This window comes from Typopeltis vanoorti, chromosome 9, assembly GCF_054136105.1.
Source record: "Typopeltis vanoorti isolate ZY-2024b chromosome 9, IOZ_Tvanoo_1.0, whole genome shotgun sequence".
NCBI classification, from domain to species: domain Eukaryota; kingdom Metazoa; phylum Arthropoda; class Arachnida; order Uropygi; family Thelyphonidae; genus Typopeltis; species Typopeltis vanoorti.
The window spans coordinates 91,429,477-91,449,683 of record NC_143557.1 but is presented as its reverse complement, the minus strand read 5'-3'; the positions used below and the strand labels follow the sequence as shown (position 1 = coordinate 91,449,683).

Sequence of the window (20,207 nt, the reverse complement as noted above, 5' to 3'; positions counted from 1 at the left end):
CTCCAATTTTGATATCATGTTTAATACCACTTTCCTTCATAATGTGATTCATATAGATAATGAAGAACAGATGGGATAATGTACATCCTTGTCTCACACCAGATTTAACATTAAACCATCTTCCTGTACTTCCTTCAATTCTAACTGCTGACTTACAACTCAAATAAAGACTAAGTATTGCTTGATATAATGCCCCATTGACACCATATAACTGTAGCGTATTGAATAGCTTCTCTCTTGGCACCTTGTCATATGCCTTTTCCAAATCGACAAAACTTAAATACAGATCTCTGTTATATTCCTATGCTTTCTCGACTATTAGTCATAAAGCGAAGATCTGATCCTGACAGCCTCTATTTGGCCTGAATCCAGCTTGTTCTTCACCAAGCTTTCCTTCCACAATTCTTCTCAACCGTTTCTCAAGTATACTTGCATAGATCTTTCCAGGAACACTCAGTAGGGAAATACCTCTGTAATTCTCACATGAAGTTTTATTTCCCTTTTTATATATGGGTACTATGAGAGCTCTACTCCAATCATTGGGAATTCGTCCCTCTGTCCAGGCTTTATGAACTATGCAGTGCAGCCACTGTAAGACTTTCATACCACCATACTTCAGCATTTCTGGTCGAATATCATCTACTCCTACTGCCTTTATACATTTCAAGTCTTTGATGGCTTTTTCTACTTCAAATATGGATATGTATTCCTGACTGTATGCCTGTCAAGTGTTTTTTACCACTGTGCTATCACTGCTTGTTTAATTGGGAATTTTTCAAAGTAATTACTCCATACTTCAAGGATATCTTTTTCTCCTATTTTCATGTACCTTTATCATCTCAAACTCCTTTTACAGCACTCTTTCATCCATTTCTAAGCTTCTTCAACAACCTTGAGAATATTTTGCCACCTTCTTGATATTTATTTTCTATGTTCTTACCAAAGTCCTCCCATGACTTTTGTTTAGCTAGTTTTACAAAGTGTTTTGCTTTCTTACATTTGTCTCTGTATTCTCTAAGAGCACAAGCTGATTTATTTGCCAGGAACTTTTGATATGCTTTCTTCTTTTCCTTCACCGCCTCTCTAACTTTCTGTGTCCGCCATGGGGTTCTGATTTTTCTATCCTTGCAGACAACCTCACCACATACCTCTCTGTTTGAATCAATCAGTGTTTTCTTCAAGGTTTGCCACTGAATCTCGAAGGTTTGGTTCCTATTCTCAAACTCTTTCATTTTTTCTTCAATAATCTTTGTATATGTTAGTCTACAGTTCACATCTGAGAGCTGCTCATCTTTTATTCACTTTAAAACTTTCTTACATGTCATTCTTTTCAATATGAAATTCAATTTTATCCTGCTCAAGACTTAATAGTGATCACTTCCAATTTCAAATCCTCTGTACACTCTGGTGTTCTGCACCAGGGAGAAAACATCACTATCAACAATAACATAGATGAGACTTTTCTTATTCCTTGCCTCTTCCCTCCATGTGAATTTGTGTACATTTTTATGTTTGAACATGGTGTTAGTAATAACCAGTCCATGTCCTGAGCTGAAATCCAACAGGTATTTGCCATTATTATTAGCTTTGCTCTTTTCTCCAAATTTTCCCAAAATATTTTTGTATGTCTGACAATCATTTTCTACTCTGCTGTTTAGATCCCCAACAAGGACTAACTTTTCCTTTTTCATTGTGTTAGTTGCTTCTCTAAAGACCCAAAAAAATTCCTCCACTTCTAACTTTACAACCTTCTGTGGGACCATAGCTACAAATGAGTCTCATTGTCCAGTTCCCCATTCTGATATCTGCCCACATCACTCTACTTGAGACTGACTGCCATTCAAGAAGATTAGCCTCATATTTAGTGTTGAATACTATGGCTACTCCTTCTTTTCTTTGATTGTCATTGCCTGAATATAACATTTTGTATTTATTGCTCAGAAAGATTCTCACTATTTGTCTTTTTTGTTTCAGTCACCCTGTTATGTCGATCTGGTACTTATCTAATTCCCCGGCTAGCTCCATTTCTTTGCCATTCAGGCTTCTTATGTTGATAGTACCGATCTTTAACTCTGGTGAAGTTGGGTTGGAGTGTGTTTTCAGATTTGTTCCAGTAGCTGACTTTTCGCTGTTTGCCCTGGTTTCCTGGCGAAAACAACGTTGGCCTTGTTTAACCCAGCGACACCCCAGCTGGCATGGAATTCTGTCATGTTGTACCATCATTTTGTATTTTGGTTTAAGTCAATTTGGTCGGCTAAATCCCAAATTGCCACCCCATCCTCATTCATTCAGTATCCAGGTAAATACCTAACATGGTGCACCACGAGAAGGTGAGGATTGGACATTAGGTTAGAAGCCCTGGTCTATTCTCCACATTCCTTTAAAGGCTATGTGGAGGTCTCCTCTCAGTTATACAACTTTGACCCTTAAGCACCCTGTCATTGCTTTCTTCAAACATTAAATCAAGTTTTAACAATAATCCTTTTTTGTACCTTATATATCTGTTTTGTTCGAAGGCATATCAAATGTGATAGGTACCTCATTTGTTTATTATATTTATTACAGGAATATCATATTCAGGAATAAATATGATATTGCTGTATATGATATTTATACAGGAAATATGATATGAACTATCATATTTCCTGTTTATGATAGTTCAAAGTTCCCTTGTTTCCTAGTATTAATGACATACTTATGAAAGTCAAGAGTTTTATTTTCATTTTCATCCAGCATTTTTTGTAATATTTTTGTTTTTATTCGCATGCATTGGTTATTTCTTTTCATAAACCTGTAGCACCATGATGTTGAATCTATAAATTCAGTGATACCACTATCTGTTGCCATTCATTTTGGTTGGTGAATAATCATTTTTGTGGATATACTGGAATACCAGATTTTCTGGTGTCTAATACTCACATTTTTACTTCTTCCTCAAGTTCTAGCCATTTTACAATTTTTTTACAGAGATCATGTTTATTACGTTTTTATCTCTTTTAAGTCTTGTTCTTGTTGTCTCTAAGTTTGTGTCATTTTTTTTTTTGGTCAGCAGCAATCCAAAATACTGTGCTGCTGTGTTGTCATTTTCCTTTGCTTATGCAATGATGCCAAGTTTGAAAGCAATATTATAGCAATGTTTGTGTTGCTTTTTCAGGCATTGGTTAATAATAAAAATCTTAAACACTAGAATTTCACTAATTCTATTACACTTGAAAGACCTTTGGATGCGTAACTTGCCAATTATGAAACTGTGTCCATGCAGGCTGTCGAATGCCATGCACTGTGTTTTAAATAAAACCGGACACATTAAGTTCCATTTCACTATACAGAACATATCTGTTGTTTTCTTTAATTAGTTAGAGTTATCTATATTTTAAATTTCTTACATCTTTAACTCTAAATCACATATGACAAATGGACGAGAGCAGAAGCATAAAATAAGAAATGTTGACCAATCAAAATTTTAACTGAAATTCCAACCTTTGGCATATAAGACACACCTTTGTTTTGAGACTTTTTTTTTTAAATTGTGTCTTATATGCCAATAAATACAGTAATTTGTTTCACATGCAGTCAGGTATACTTCTTCAGAAGAGTTTTTTTTTTTTTAAAAAAAAAAGAAGTTAAAAAAACCAGTGAGTTTATCACGGATTACAAATAGAGAATATGCAGGCTGAAAATTCAACTAAACAGTGAATCTGTGAATGGTTAGGCATTAGCTGGTATTATGACATTCTGCCATGAAATTGTGTTTGATAGTCCATGTTTATGGTGAGGTTTTTTGATGAATGGAGGCCAGGTTTGGTGCAGGATGATACTTGGGTTTTTTATTGCATTGAATTGACTTCCATAGCATTTCTGGAGTGTCATTGAATTTGACCAAACTGTTTTGGTTAATGTATGCAGCATTTTTGTTTTCCTGCCATGGATTGCATAAGATGCTTAACCCGATTTATGTTTTCTTTTTCTGCATCTTTAAAACAAAATGGGATTTTCCTGGGGATCTCTTGGGAACATCCCATTTGACTTACATAGCATATGCCACATGAATAGTGTATCTTGTGGGCTCGATGTGATCAACAAATGGAGATGTTCTGGCATCATTAGTGCAGGAAAACACCCAGGGAAGCCGCCGAAGATGACTGGCAGGGACAGGAGGGTGTTAAAACGGGTGCAATGCAAAAACTTTCTACAATTGGCACTAGTCTGTGCCAATTGTAGCTGTTGTACTAGTGCTCTGGAACTCATCACAGATGAGTTCCAGAGCACTAGTACACTGTGGTGAGGACTAATATTGTATGAAAAGAACTCCATTTGCTGGGTTTCCATGGAAGAGCAGCAGCACACACAAGCTGAACATCACAACAACGAACAAGGTGGCTTGTCTGGCCTGGTGCAAAGATCGTGTGAACTGGACAATTGACCAGTGGAAAACAGTACTCTGGAGCAATGAATCAAGGTTCACCTGTTTCCAGTCTGATGGCAGCATGTGGGTGTGGAGGCAGCCTGGTGAACGCTTGTTACCACAGTGTGTTGTACCCACAGTAAAGTTTAATGGTGGAGGTTATGTTGGAGGTTTAATGGATTTTTTACAACACTCAAAAAGAATTAAAATAGAATTTAATACTTCCTATATTTCGTCCTAGTCACTAGGACATCTACGGGGATTACAAAGACAATTAATGTAACATGCACACAAAAACTTACAATACTAAGCCCAACCACATGGGTGACAATAAAGTCCTATCTAGGTGGAGCGCCCTCTAAGGGCAGTAGTAGGTGGCCTGGAATGTAAGGTGGGACCTCTGGTGATGACTGTTTCCCAAATCTTCGGAAGCTTAATGCAACCATATTTGTTAAGATTTGGTTAGTTTCTGAGAGCTGCTGCTGCTTCTAAGAAAAGTCCCTCTTTCTTGAATTTGCTGTGGTGGAGCATGGTGGTTTTCTTCCATGATACTCTGTGGGTGGTGTCCAAAACATGGTCAGCCAAGCCTGAATGGCCATAGTTGTGTTTAACGATGTACGACTTGTGTTCCTCCAGGCAGATGGATGCTGATCTGCCTGTCTGTCCAAAGTACGCAAGCTTACAGGAACAGGGTACTTTGTAAACTCCAGGCAGAGAGAGAGGAGGGAGCTGATCTTTCGTAGAACGGATGAGGGTAGCCAGTTTGCGGTAGGGCTTATATGCTGTGTGTAGGTTATACTTTTTTAGTATCTTGGCTATTTTTTCCGAAGTGCCACGGATGTAGGGTATGGTGATGGCATTTTTAAATTTTTGTTGATGAGAGGGACGGGGACTGGGGGAGGAATTGATTATTTTTTTGATGCTGTGTTCGCTGTAGCCATCACAAGAATTAATGGTGGAGGAGTAATGGTGTGGGGTGTATTCAGCTGGTTTGGAGTGGGATCATTGATCATCGTTGTCCATGGTTCCACACAGGCACCTCAGTACCTCGATATTATGGATAATCAGGTTCTGCCTACACTGTGGAGTTTTTATGGAACAGACCCATGTTACTACCAGAGCAGCATCTCAGAATGGAGATAAATTCCACCTGATATCTACTGCACACTGGTAGAAAGCCTCCCTCAAAGGATGCAGGAGGTGATCAAAGCCAAAGCTGGATATACACCTGATATTAGGGTTCACCTGCTGGTATCAATTGTAAATTGCTAAAGTGTCCAGACAATTATTGGTAGATAGTGTATATTAACCTAAATACAATTATATAGTTTTCACTTACCAGTAACAATTTTTGTTTATAATTCAAAAATTTTCATTTCAGGAACAGAAAAAAGAAGCAAAGTGATGTCTCCAGAGGAAAAGACAGTGGTTGCTTATCATGAATGTGGTCATGCATTGGTGGGATGGCTATTAAAACATACTGATGCCCTTATGAAAGTACATTCATTTTCAGTATTATTTTGATATTATTTCTTAAATTATTTTAGATACAAATATTTTGTATTGTGAATTAATTATTGATCTTTAATATTAGCTAATAATTTTAAATCATCCTCAAGGGTAAACTGTGATTTTAGTTTAATGCCATTTTTTTTTCTCCCTATGTTATCCAAAAAATGGTGAAACTTGTACATTGATTTTGTTGGTAGGCTATGGTTAGATAATCCAGAAATTCACCAAACATGGAACTTTTCAAAACCTCTTCAGTAAGCAGGAATGTGGTTTTCCACCAAGCAATGAAATTCATCTATTGCCTATATTGCCTAAAGTCATTCATTAATATCTGCGCCCTCAGTTACAAACTCATAATCTTCTGTTTAGAGAAGCTGAGATGCTGTCTGTCCAGTAACTATTTAGCCAGCAGAAATAATAAAATGTGTTTGTTGAATAGGAGATTCTAAAATAAAATTTCTACAAAGAAACGGTTTTCCTACATTTTTTCTTAATAATTTATATGACTGCAGGCCACAAACATAAAGGTCAAATAATGAAAATAACATTACTCACTGTAATACACTTTAATGAGCTGCAAAAACAAGATCTATAAACAGATTGAATGCACAGCAGTGGGTAGCCCTCTTTCTTCATCCTTGGCAAACTATTTTTTGATCCATCCAGAAGATACCTTGGTTTTATCCATTCATCCTCCAAACTCCCTATTTGATTTTGCTATGTCAACAACTTTTTAGCTGTTTGACCTTATTTTTTAAACACAGTTACCACTTTTCTATATCAGACAATAGCCTTCACCTATGTATTCAATTCACCGTTGAAAATGAAAATGCTGGTAGTTTTACCATTCTTGGATATCCTTCTTACTCGCACAACCTCTGGTACTTTGTTAACCAGTGTTTATCAGAAACCTACCTTTACTGGCAGATATATATATATGTCAAAAGTCTGCTCATCATGCCTCCCTAAAAATTGATGTTATTAAGTCATTAATTAATAGAGCATATAATGTTTGCTCCTATCCCTCAGGCTTACAACAAGAACTTCTCACTATCAAAATTTAATGGAATTAAATTATTACAACCCTAATCAAATCCAAGGATAATTGACTCCTGTGTTCTAACAACTAAGGATTCTTTGCTAGACTACAGGCTTCCAATCACTTATATTTCCAGCATCTCTGAACCTGTTGGTAGAATTTGAAGAAGTTCCACCTTAATCCCACATATGGTCCTATCAACAGAATTTCTCATCTACAAAAGACAAACTGTTGCCTCTATCTTTAATTGGTATTTACCAAAATAATAGGAAACAGTAACTTGGCTTTATTATAAAAGATGACATATTTTTGGAAGACAAACCATTCTATGGAAAAAGAATTAATGAGCATCAGTACTACGTTAAATACTTGAAACCTCAAATATTTGGTTTGGCATAGCATAGTATTGATACCAAACACAGTCTATGGGACAAAGCTCGTCTTCTCCATAGAAATAGTTTTAAATATGAACACCTTTTCGAAGAAAGTAGTGAAGCCCTTTCATACTGGCCTAACCTGAATCAAAATGATTGTATTTCTCCCACAAAAGTTTTAGAGATTCTCACCTTACGTAAATAACAAAAATATATTATGCTTTTTTTTAAATAAATAAATTATTCTAGCATGCAGCAACCATTTTTAATTGGTAAACTATTGTTGTATATACTTTGTATTCCTGTTTGAATTGCTTGTTGTTTCCACATTGATGATGTTCAGTATTTTCACTATGAAATATCTGTACCTTTCATTACAGTCATTATTATGTTATTGTCATTATTTGAAGGATTTCAGGTTTTGTAGTTTAAGTCGTTACAGAATATAATTTGGTAATGTAAGTCTTAAATTTTCAGCTGATCCCAGTTTCTTCATCGGCACAATAATTTACACTAACAGGGTAATGAAAAGGTGAGAATTAATATTGAGGTAGAAACCTTGATTAGGTCTCTGCATTCCATAAACTCTGCGAAGTTCTCACTCATTTATTTAGCTTGGACTCTCAACCTATCTTTTGTGAAAGAGTAAAAGATAGCTTGAAAGTTCAAGCAGCATCCAACATTTGGTTCTTGTAAACAAAAACCAAATGTCAGAGACACTCTGATAAACTCTGAAAAAAATGTGATGACTAAACCAGGGAAGCCTGTAATGAAGTCATTATTAAGGGCAGAAAAATTCACAACTTCTAATGGACTAAAGAAATTAAAAATAATAATAATAATAAATAAATAAAATTTATTGAATGTTGTTCTTGGCACAAGAAAGATGACGTGTTTGAGCATGTAGACAAAAATGTAATAATGCCGAGTTATGTGTAAAAGTAGCTAGAAACAAAAGTTATGGGAAGACTTTGGATAGAAAATGTTCAACAATGACAGTTAGTAGAATCACTGAAGTAAACATAAGTTTTATTTTTTGGAATTTTTTTTGAAGAATTATATACATTTCACTCAAAATTTATTTAATTAGTGATACTGAGACCGAATATGTTTATTAATTATTGAGCGTGTTAGTAGGTTTTGTAGAGAATTTTGTACATAAAAGTTAACAGTTAGGAAAGAATGGCAGTAAAGTCAACCAGATTCATATCATGAAAATCAAGGGTGTCGAGCTGTTTGGATTTTGTTAAGACGGTTCATTGTTGGGAGGGTAATATGTATATGTGGACAAACGTGTCAGATGCATTTATTGAGGGATTAAACAAGAGAAGAGAAGTTGGAGAGTGAGGGTCTATAGAAAGTGTGATATATTAATAGACTGCAGTGATTTGAATAAAAGTTGTGAACAGGAAGTGAAGAATACCAGATGAAATGAAGTGATGGGTGTAAAATGAGAATGATAGCCAGAAGAGTGAGGATGAGAATATGAGTGTGGAGAATGTGATAGTGAATGTGGAAATTATTGAAAATGGAAAACCAAGTATAAATGTTGAAGCAGAATGTTCATTGTTGGGAGGGTAATATGTATATGTGGACAAACGTGTCAGATGCATTTATTGAAGGATTAAATAAGAGACGAGAAGTTGGAGAGTGAGGGTCTGTAGAAAGTGTGATATATTAATAGACTGCAGTGATTTGAATAAAAGTGGTGAACAGGAAGTGAAGAATACCAGATGAAATGAAGTGATGGGTGTAAAATGAGAATGATAGCCAGAAGAATGAGGATGAGAATATGAGTGTGGAGAATGTGATAGTGAATGTGGAAATTATTGAAAAAGGAAAACCAAGTATAAATGTTGAAGCAGAAGTTAGCTTAACTGATTATGCAACAGCTAGTGTGACTGTGAGAATGGAAAAAAGCCTGGAAGACAAAGCAGTAGCGAGAATGATTGCTGGAATGCAAGAATTGAAGAATTAAATGATTAAGATGAGAAATGAGATTAGGCGTATGCAAAAACAAACGGAAGATTGCGAAAGAATAAAATGAAATATAGTAGAGAAAAAGAAGTAGCAAATAACTCAAGAGTAATACTCTATGTAGATTCTGTTATCAAAGGTGTAGTGGATGACAGAGTGCACAAGGTCTGCTTTGCAGGAGGTAGGATGAACAGGGTGAAAGGGGATTGAGGCACTGGATATGAGAAGTAAGAGTGTGTGAGGAGTTGGTGATTGTGATTGGAACAAATTATTTGATTTGGCTTAGGAAGAATGTGAGGTTGGATATCAGAAGATTATTGAGGAGAGTTAAAGACAGCTGTGTGATAGGAAGAGCGTATGTGTTGCCCGGATATGACAATGACTAATTGTCGCAGAGAGCAAAGATGTAGAATGGAATGTTGGCAGAAATGATGCAGTTTGCAAATGTGTGTAATGAGTTTGAGGGATGAATGGAATTGTATAAGAGTGATGGAATGCATCTGAAGGGTTTTTTAATCTGGAAAGGCTGCTTATGGAAGGAAGTATGATCAGTAATGCAAACAAGAAGTATCGGTGGAAGTCAGATATGATGTAAACGAGCAGGCGAGTGGACTAGATCAAGTTGCAGAACTTTGTTAATAGAAGGAGAGTGGATATGACTCAGACATATAAGGTGGTTGATGGGTTGTTATCAGATTAATGTGGAGGATATTTTTTATAAATCAGAGGAAGACAAGGGTAGAACAAGAGGCCATTCCTGGAAGCTGTATAAGGAGGACGGGAACAGGATTGTGAGAAGCAGGTTTTTTTGCATGAAGAGTGACTGATGAGTGGAATACATCGCTTGAAATTGTTGTGAGTGTGGAAACTGTGATTGGGTTTAAGGCACAGTTCAATGATCTTATTGCATGAGATAGTATGGACCTACCACAATGAATCCTTTGACTTCATGGAGGTTGGATATTAATAATAATAGTAAAATAGAAGATGAATGAAGGTTACAAAGTGTTCAAATCTATTCTCGAAGTTTATAATTGGAGGAAATAGTACTAAAAAAAATATTAGCTGATAATGGTGACATAAAAGCTGAAGATATGGATATTCTGGATATCTAGAGTAATTACTTGGGAAGTTTTAATAAATAAATCGACTACAAAAAGTAAGATAGAATAAAAAATGAACACTAGGATCAATGAACAAAGTATTAATGATGATGACCTCATTATGACTCTTAAAGCTTAATACTTTATTCATCCTTCCTTGTGTTGTTGTGCTATTCAGTCATTGCAAATTTGTAGCGGATTTATTTAGAAGTATAACATAAAGCAAAGAGCTGACATTAACATGTCCAATTCTGATATGTTTAATACCACTTTCCTTCATAATGTGATCCATATAGATAATGAATAACAGAGGGGATAATGTACATCCTTGTCTCACACCAGATTTAACATTAAACCACCTTCCTGTACTTCCTTCAATTCTAACTGCTGACTTACAACTCAAATAAAGACTAAGCATTGCTTGACATAATGCCCCATTGACACCATATAACTGTAGATTGAATAGCTTCTCTCTCTTTGCACCTTGTCATATGCCTTTTCCAGATCGACAAAACTTAAATACAGATCTTTGTTATATTCCCATGCTTTCTCAACTATTTGACGTAAAGTGAAGATCTGATCCTGACAGCCTCTATTTGGTCTGAATCCAGCTTGTTCTTCACCAAGCTTTCCTTCCACAATTCTTCTCGACCGTTTCTCAAGTATACTTGCGTAGATCTTGCCAGGAACACTCAGTAGGGAAATACCTCTGTAATTCTCACATTCAGTTTTATTTCCCTTTTTATATATGGGTACTATGAGAGTTCTACTCTAATCATCGGGAATTTGTCCCTCTGTCCAGGCTTTCTGAACTATACAGTGCAGCCACTGTAAGACTCTTATACCACCATACTTCAGCATTTCTGGTCGAATATCATCTACTCCTGCTGCCTTTCCACATTTCAAGCCTTTGATGGCTTTTTCTACTTCAAGTATGGATATGTATTCCTGACTGTATGCCTGTTGATATTGTTGTTGACGTCTCCAGTGTGCTCTTTTTGTCTTATTTCTAGATTTCTTGAAATTTGTCTGATGTAATTCAGGCCACAAGAACAAGGAATGTTGTAGGATGTTTATTGAAAGCATTCTGGTCTTTAGGTGAGCTTAACATATTCCGTACTGTCCTAATCAGTTTGAGGGCTACCCAAATGTCGTGAGACCTTAGGAGGTTGCCAATTTTTTTGTGAAAGTATGCCAACAAAAGGAATTGAAATTGAAATCCTGTAATAAGTATCCTGGATTTGTGGAGAGAGTTTGGAGAATAGTATTCTTTTTATTTTTTTGCAGATATTCATTGTTGGTTAATATTTGATGAATATATTCTAATTCTTCTGTTAATATTCTTTCATCTCTTATAATAGAAATCACCCTGCTCTTCAGCATATGTATAATGCTTAATTTCTGTGAAATATGGTGTAATGAGGTGAAATGCAGGTAACGACCTGTGTGGGTTGGCTTGCGGTATATATTAAACAAATGCTTTCGTCCATTTGTTTTGTAATTAATATGTCTAGAAAAGGTAATTTCCCTTCATTTTCAAGTTCTAAGGTGAACTTGATTTTATGGTGAAACGAGTATATGGATGTTACAAAATTATATAGCTCTGTCACACTGTATTTCCATATTATAAATATGTCGTCAACATATCTCCACCACACTGACGGTTTAGGATCCGTACATAATTAGATGTCATTTTCAAACTTTTCCCTGAATAAGTCCACGCATTGGAGTAGATAGAGGAGGAGACTTCCCATCCCATTTCCAGATATCCTTTGTGATATCTGGAAATCACTCATAATATCTCTCCACACATCAGAGTTTAATTTCACAGCTAATTGTAGAACACACCTGCTTCACAATGACTGACCAAGTGCTAGCATCCATGCTCCATGTATTTGTATTGTGTAACAGTTCTCATGAATTCGGTATTTATCATTTTTCAGTTATGTATTGATTCGTAATCTAAGCTCATTTGTTTCAAGCCGATATATATGTATTCATCTAACCCAGAAGAAGAAGCCACCAATTAAAATGGCTAAACTAGTCAGTTATAAGTTGTAAATTCTGATTAATTCTGACTAATAAAAACCCAATTTCAGTTATCTTATTATAATTATTATATCACTCAATAGAAACATTATTGAGTGATATAACACCTACTGGTTCTGCCAGTTTCATGTGTTTATGTCTGAGATATAAAGACGATCATAATCTTTCTTATAAATACCCCAGAGTTTAGAAAATCTGGTTGAAGTTACGAAATCTAAGAAAGTGAACATTGTAGTGATGTCACTTAATATCAACATGCATAATACTCTGTTCTTCAGAATATTTATAGTACCAGAGTTTTAGTTTGGATAATAGAAAGATTTAGCATGGTGATAATGGACTGCATATGTAAACTTTCTGTAGATATCTGGAAATATGCCAGCTTCTAATTTCGTTGAGAAAAGCATTTAAAAATTATCATTTATTTTCCCTAAATTATCATCATCAAATTCCTGACATTTACCCTCAAGGGGTGTATAGGATATGATAGTACTGAAAAATTTGCATCATTACTATTCCCTAAATTATCTATTTTGATTATCTGTGTTAGGAAATTCTAGAATATAGCGTAGCCATAATTAAAGAGATGTTCAGAGCCCTGTAGTGAAAAATGTATTGGGCGAAATTCAACCAATCTTGGTGTAAGTATGCTCTGGAACATGTGGTTTTGATTTACAGAAGTTAAAAAATAGTACAAAATTCTGCCACCAGGGGACATATGATGATATAAGGCTGTGTTTTGGGATTACTTAAAGAGTAATGGCTAGCAGAGACACAACAAAATCAATTTTTGTGTTCGTATAACTTACAGATGTGGTTCAATATGGTCTCCTTACACTCCTTACACAGATGTTCTAAGAACTGCATTATGTGAATGACATTTTTTACAGCAGAACGCAACAGATTTTGTCTTTCAAGCTTGCTAATTCAGGAACATGTCCTTCATTCACCATGCTTTTCAGATGGCCCCACAGTGAAAAGTCACAGGGGTTAAGATCAAGCAAACAAGGTGTTCATGCTGTGGGAAATGCACAATTAATCACTCTGTGTTTTGTAAAGGGTTTTGTAACATTCGCTTTACTGGCAATCCAATGTCAAGTCAAGACATCTTTGCTGCTGCAGTTGCAGAACAGCAAAGTTGTGCAGCATCTCTTGATACCTAACAACAAAGACAGTACAAGTCATTTGTCCTGTCAAGAAAAGTTCTTCAAAAAAATATGGACTGATAATAAATGATTAAGTGAAACTACACCACACTGTGACTTTCAGTGAGTGTAAAGGGGACATATGATGTCCTCTCACATAACTCACATAACTGCAGCCCAAATATGGCAGTTATGTGAGTTAACACTACATTCAGATAAAAATGTGCCTCGTTACTCCACAAGATCTTCCATGGCCATGCATCACCGACCTTCATTGATCTAAGAACATCAGGGTAAATTGCAGTCCAGTTTCTGCATCATCATGAAGCAAACCTTGAGTATAGGAGATCTTGTATGGGAAAAACCTTGGCATTTGACACAGGATTTTCCACACATTTGAGTATATCATGTCCAGTTGCCTTGATATTGCTCAATATCAAGGCAACCAGACAATATTGAGCACTGCTGGACCCTTGTGCGTTATTCATTCTGTGTTCTACAACAGCCATTGCCACTTTGTCAACTTGTTGAGGAACATTTGCACCCTCATCCTGGCCTCACTGCTAAATATCCGCTATTTTCAAATCGTAAAATCATTTTTCTAAGATTTGTTATTGTCATTGAACCATATTTTCCTATCCTTGAAACACAGGAATTCTCAAAGCACAGCATTAACTTTACTACATGGTTGATAGTAAAGCTTGACTAACAATATACAGTCCAGTAAGGTGAGATCAATAGCATTTTAGTCTTATCAGAATGATGTGAATCCATTTTGGTCTTCCTTATATCTACCAACTTGTTAGTAGAAACACTGAGATTAAAATTGGCTTCAGATAGGGCTGCATCATCAAGCTTTTCCCTCAGTAGTTTGAAAAAAAAAAAAGAAAAAAAGATGAATGAAGATAGGGTTTATAAACACCATCTTCGCTCATGTTTTGATATTGCATAATGAAACCTGTGGAGAATTCATGACTAAACAAACACACATAATAACCACAGTAATAAGTTTTAATAAGTAAATATTTCATCCTAAGTATCTTAGGATCGTCAGTACAGTTAATTCAAACAATACTACAAACCTAACTATAACAAGTTAGGGCGCATGATTACAATGGAATCCCAATATGCGTGCAGTAGCGTGTTATAGAATTAAATTAAAATATATCTGGAGGAGGAAAAAAAATTACATTAAAATAAGATAACATATATATAAAAAAAAATATTTTACACAATTTTGTATGACAATTTCCCACACTTTAGGAATAGCAAGAACGTCATTATGGTTTAGATTTGGTCTGTGAAGTAGGGCTTCAGCACTTTCTTTATATAAACGTTCATGTTTATATAAAGATCTATGTAGAAGTTTGGTCTTTTTCCAATGGATCCTGTGGTTTGGGTTTTCACCTTCCTGTTGTGCAAGAGGATGGAGAGTCCTCTCATTTGAACTATGTGTTGTTTCCATGCATTGAGTGAGTTGAAAGTACAATTACTGATGTATTCTGGCATTATTACATCTGTAATGGTTCACATTCATTTTTTGTTGTGGTAAGGTCTTCTTTTTGTTCTAATTAGAGTCTTTTGTTTTCACTGTGGCAGCCAGCCTATCTATGTCTGAGCTTTTGATTTGTATCGACTTTGAAGTTTGTGACTTCCTCAAGAATATCTTGGCATCTCTGATCCACAAATATAGGTGATTTTTTTCTGTTTTTGCTTTTCTTGCTTGGTACAACAGATTCTGGTTGAATGGTGTTAAATACTCAGATAGGAAGATTGGTGTATTGTCTTGCGATGCATTCAAGCCATTGGCAACTGGTTTTTTTTCAGTCTGTCTGCTGGCTTTTATGAGGTTGTCTCTTGAGGATTTGCTTGTAAGACTGGTGTGGGTAGTGGCAAGCCTTGTTTTTTGTTCTTCCTATAATCCAATTTATGGTCTGAATGTTGTTTAGGCTCTAGGGGAGGGGGAGCGTCAATTGCATGGCCTAACTTTAAAACTATGCCTCTGAGGTTTTCGTAGGTGCAGTTTCAGGAAGACCGTTTATGACAAGATTTTTATATTGTTGCTGATTTAGAAGTTTTTATTGTAGTTTTAGGGAATTAAGTTCTTGACGGAGTTCGGATGTCTCTTTCATCAGATGATGTCGCCTGTCAGTTAGTATGTTAACATTAATTTTGATGTCTTTTACCATTTGCAAGATTTCTTCCACTGCTAAATTATTATATTTAACAAAATTCTCACATTTACTAAATTTTGTTATTTGTTCGTTCTACTTGTCAAAGAGTTCTTGGACAAGAACTACTGAGCCTGGCTTTTATAGTCTCTGAACTGTTTTCTAGTAGCATATTTAAAGAATTCAAATTATAGGACTCGCTTGTACTTTTTTTGCCTGTTCAGTTCATCATCTGATTTTGTCTCCAGTATAATCGGCTGCACCGGAGGTGGCAGCGTTTCTCTTTTCAAAGTAATAACAATAGTAATAATAATTAATAATAATACAGATTGATATGATTAAAATCTTTTGTATTATTATTATTATAACAAGAACTTTTTCATGTAGTCGGAAAATCATTCACTGACACATATCACTCGTGACTGTCTCTAGCAATGTTCTGCTTGTCTCTTGCTCCCACTGATGAAACCTCAATAAAGGTCGAAACCAGTCTGTCTAGTGGCCCTTCTCATCCTGACAAAAATAGAGATGGAAGGGTATGACGTATTTCATGGAAAGGGTAAAAAGAGAGGTGAAGTGCTATTAATGTGAAAAAAGAATTATTGCCATACAAGGTAGAGGTGCAAGGGGGAAATAGTGGTAGTGGCAGTATGGTGTGAGATAGAGGTGAATAGAATGAAATACCACATTGGATGTTGCTGTAGATCTGGTAATGTGGAGGGTAGTGACCAGGAAATGTATAAGCAAATTAGCCAAGCAAATGGGAAAAGGGTGATCATTATGGGTAATTTTAATTACGGCAATATAGATTGGGATGATGAGATAACAATGTAAAGTAAAGAAAATGAGTTTCCTGAGTTTTTGAGAGATAACTACCTCAGGCAGTATGCACCAGAGGATGCATGAGGATTGTGAGGAGTCTTGGATTTGATAATCTCATCAGAGGATGTTATTATAAATGAGGTGTGAAATCTCCCTCCGGTTGGTGAGAGTGACCATGAAGTGATTACCTTGGTGGTTGCCAACCATGTGAAGACCTCCGTGAGAAAAGGTTATATGTGGAACTACAGGACTGTGATGATGAGAAGCTCAGGAGACAGCTGTAGCATGGAATGAGGAGTTGGTGGAAAGGAAATTAATGCTGCTTGGGTGATACAAGAACTATCTAGTGCAGTGATAGCGAATCTAGGACACGTGTGTCAGCACTGACACACTTGAGGGTTTCAGGTGACACACCGTGGATGTTGAAAGATATTGGTATTCTGATGAAAAAACTGTGATAAATCGTGTAAGATTGCTCTCAGTTAAGGTGAAGATAGGGTTCGGTTCATTCAAAGAATTATATTTTGTAGTTAGCCTATTTCTGTTTTATTTTGTAGTTAGCCTATTTCTGTTTTATTTTGTAGTTAGCCTATTTCTCTTTTATTCTGTAGTTAGCTTATTTCTATTTTATTTTGTAACTAGCCTATAAACAACGAGCGATTTAAGTTTATATTTTCTTTCTTAATCATTATAATTTCTGCATAGTCATATGATATTATAAAAACTTATAAAAATTATTATCAATATTATACGATACAAACTTATAAATATCTGCTTTATATATTATAAACTTAAAATTTTCATTTGACTTCTGTGTGAAATTCGTTCATGCATGCATTCCAAGTCTCTCGACTGCGTAATACAAGTTCTAAACATATTTAAACCACTTTAACAGAAAATATAATTCACAGTATTCAATATTGAATTTATCTGAGTAAATAATGAAAACATTTTTATAGTTGCAATAAATTCAGTAAATTTTGTTAAATAATGCAAATAGTAACAACTTACAATGACGTCACAACAAAAACCTACTAAATAGCTGCTATTTAGTAGGATGATAGACAGTAAAACATAACAAGGTTGCTACAAACATACCGGTAATAAATCTGGCAACCCTGCTGAAAGAAGTAGTGATAGTCTTGCATGGTCTGCCACTTAAGTAATTTGAGTTGCTGGTGTATAATTCATTTCCAGTAATTGTTAGTTCTATTATTACTACTTCATTACTGCTGTATATAATTGTGCTCTTTTTTAATTTATAAACCCTTTTACAATGGCAGCTAGCACTAATAAAAAACTAAAATTATCACAGAAAGGAAGTGGAAGAAATTTCGAAGATGCCTGGACTGAACAATATGGTGTTATTGATAGAGGCAGTAAAGTTCTCTGTAAATTGTGTGGTGAGTTATCTGTGAGTAGAACTTGGAATGTAAGAAGACATTTTGCAACTAAGCACAAATGGCTCCTAGAAAAAACTTTTGAAGAAAGCAAAGAATACATATCACAACATCTAAAACTGTAAGAACGGGACTTTAATTAAATTTGTTTCAAGACCTTCAAATTTAGTAGCTGCAAGTTACAGTATTTCACATACTATTGTTGAACATGGGAAACCACTTAGTGATGGTGATTATATTAAAGAAGCTTTCATAAAGTGTGCACCATTTTTATTTGAGGACTTTCATAATAAGGAAGCTACTGTAAAGCGCATGAAAGAGTTACCATTAAGTAGGAATACTATTTTTAAGACTTGAAACGACACTGAAGGAAATATATAGAAACTGACTGAAAGTAGATGGGAATTACGACTAATAAGGGAAGTGATAACTCTAAAATGGAATTTCAAGAAAGAAAGCTAACATTGGGAAAATGATTGGACATTGACGAAGTATTAAAGGAAGACGTTTGTTTGTTTTTTTATTAGAGATATGTGGACTGTAAACATGAGATAAGGTGCATCATGTCTGAAAAATTATTAAGAGAGAAACAATGAAAGAAAAGGAATAAAGAAAAAAGAAGAAAAGAGTATTTCGAGAAATACTTTTTTATCGAAATTTTCTCAAATATTCAATGAATGCTAGTATAGAAAATCAAATACAACAAGACTTGAACTCATGCCATTGTTTTTCCATTTGTCTCGACGAAACTACAGATATTACGTCATCAGCTCGATTGGCTATTATTGCAAGGTATGTTCACGGTGAGTCTATGCACGAGGAACTGATAAAGTTAGAAAATTTACCTCAAAACATGACAGACAAAGACATGCGACTGTGTTGTTAAAGTGTTCCGTGAGAAACAGGTAGATTTATCTAAAATGTTTTTGATTACAACTGATGGCGTGCCTAATATAGTTGGCCATAATGTCGGTCATCCCCTGGTTTGTTTCCATTGTATTATACATCAGGAGACAGTTTGCGAAATCAGGCTTAAAGGATTTGAATGATATAATGAGAATTGTGACAAAGGTAACTAATTTTGCTGCTGCCAGGGTTTTAAACAAACAAGAATTTAATTCACTTTTAAGCGAAGTTGAATCAGTGTACAATGGTCTATTAATGTACAATAATATTCGATAGTTGAGTCGTGGCCAAGTACTTGAACGGTTTGTTGAATGTTTATATGAAATTAAATTATATTTAAATATGAAGGGCAGGAGCACGAATTTTCTCAGTTGAACGATTCTGCTTGGCTCAGTAAGCTGATGTTTTTCACAGATTTTTCATTGCACCTGAATGAACTTAATATACAGTTGCAAGGTTTCGGAAAATCTGTCGATGTTATTTTTAGCATGATCAAGAGCTTTGAGAATAAACTCAAAATATTTCAATGTGATTTAGAAAGTAACAATTTTAAGTATTTCCCAAGAGTGAAAATTTTTTTTAACAAAACCATCCCCAAAAACGTGAACAACATATCAACCAATCTATCGAAGTTCTAAAGTCAGTAACTGAGCAATTTTCTTCAAGATTTGAGCAATTTTGAATGTTGGAACAAACAATCCAATTCATAAAGTATCCTGATGAAACAGAGTTCATGGATCTTAAATTAGATGGCTTTGAGTGGTCGGATTTAAAAGATCTAGAAATGCAGCTAGCCGACTTCCAGTGTAATCCTATCTGGAAAAGAAAGTTTATTGCTCTTAGAAATGAATTAGAAGAACTTGAGCGGGAATGTCTGCATGATACAGTGTATAAAAATTCAGACTGTGAAATTCTAAGCATGTGGAATAGCCTTCCCGAAAACTTTCATTCTCTTAAAATCTTTGCTAAAGCTCTTCTAACAATTTTCTCTTCTACATACTCTTCTGAAACTATTTTCTGCCTTAAATAATATCAAATCGAAAGGGAGAAATAGGTTGAGCAATGATTTGAGCACTGCCTATGTAGCATTAAAATGTACACACTATAGCCCTTCTATAAAGCAACTTTCTACCAGTACTCAGCAACAGAAAAGTCATTAAATGTAGTGTAAGTTTGTAATTTCACTTTATTAAATTAATTGTATAATATGAATTCATAGATTTTATATCAATGTCCTATTAAATGAATAGCCTAATATGATATGTGTAAGTCACCATCTATGATTATGCAAGTGGCACATCAAC

General features: G+C 35.1%; 1 protein-coding gene across 1 annotated transcript in view; it reads left to right on the top strand.

Annotated features, from left to right (window-relative positions):
- The window catches only part of Spg7 (SPG7 matrix AAA peptidase subunit, paraplegin), a 299,389-nt gene that overhangs the window by 199,488 nt on the left and 79,694 nt on the right, over window positions 1–20,207 (top strand). Inside the window, exon 15 of the mRNA XM_090397373.1 lies at window positions 5,787–5,902. Coding sequence (XP_090253499.1) covers window positions 5,787–5,902 — 116 coding nt within the window. The remainder of the gene's footprint in view (window positions 1–5,786; window positions 5,903–20,207) is intronic.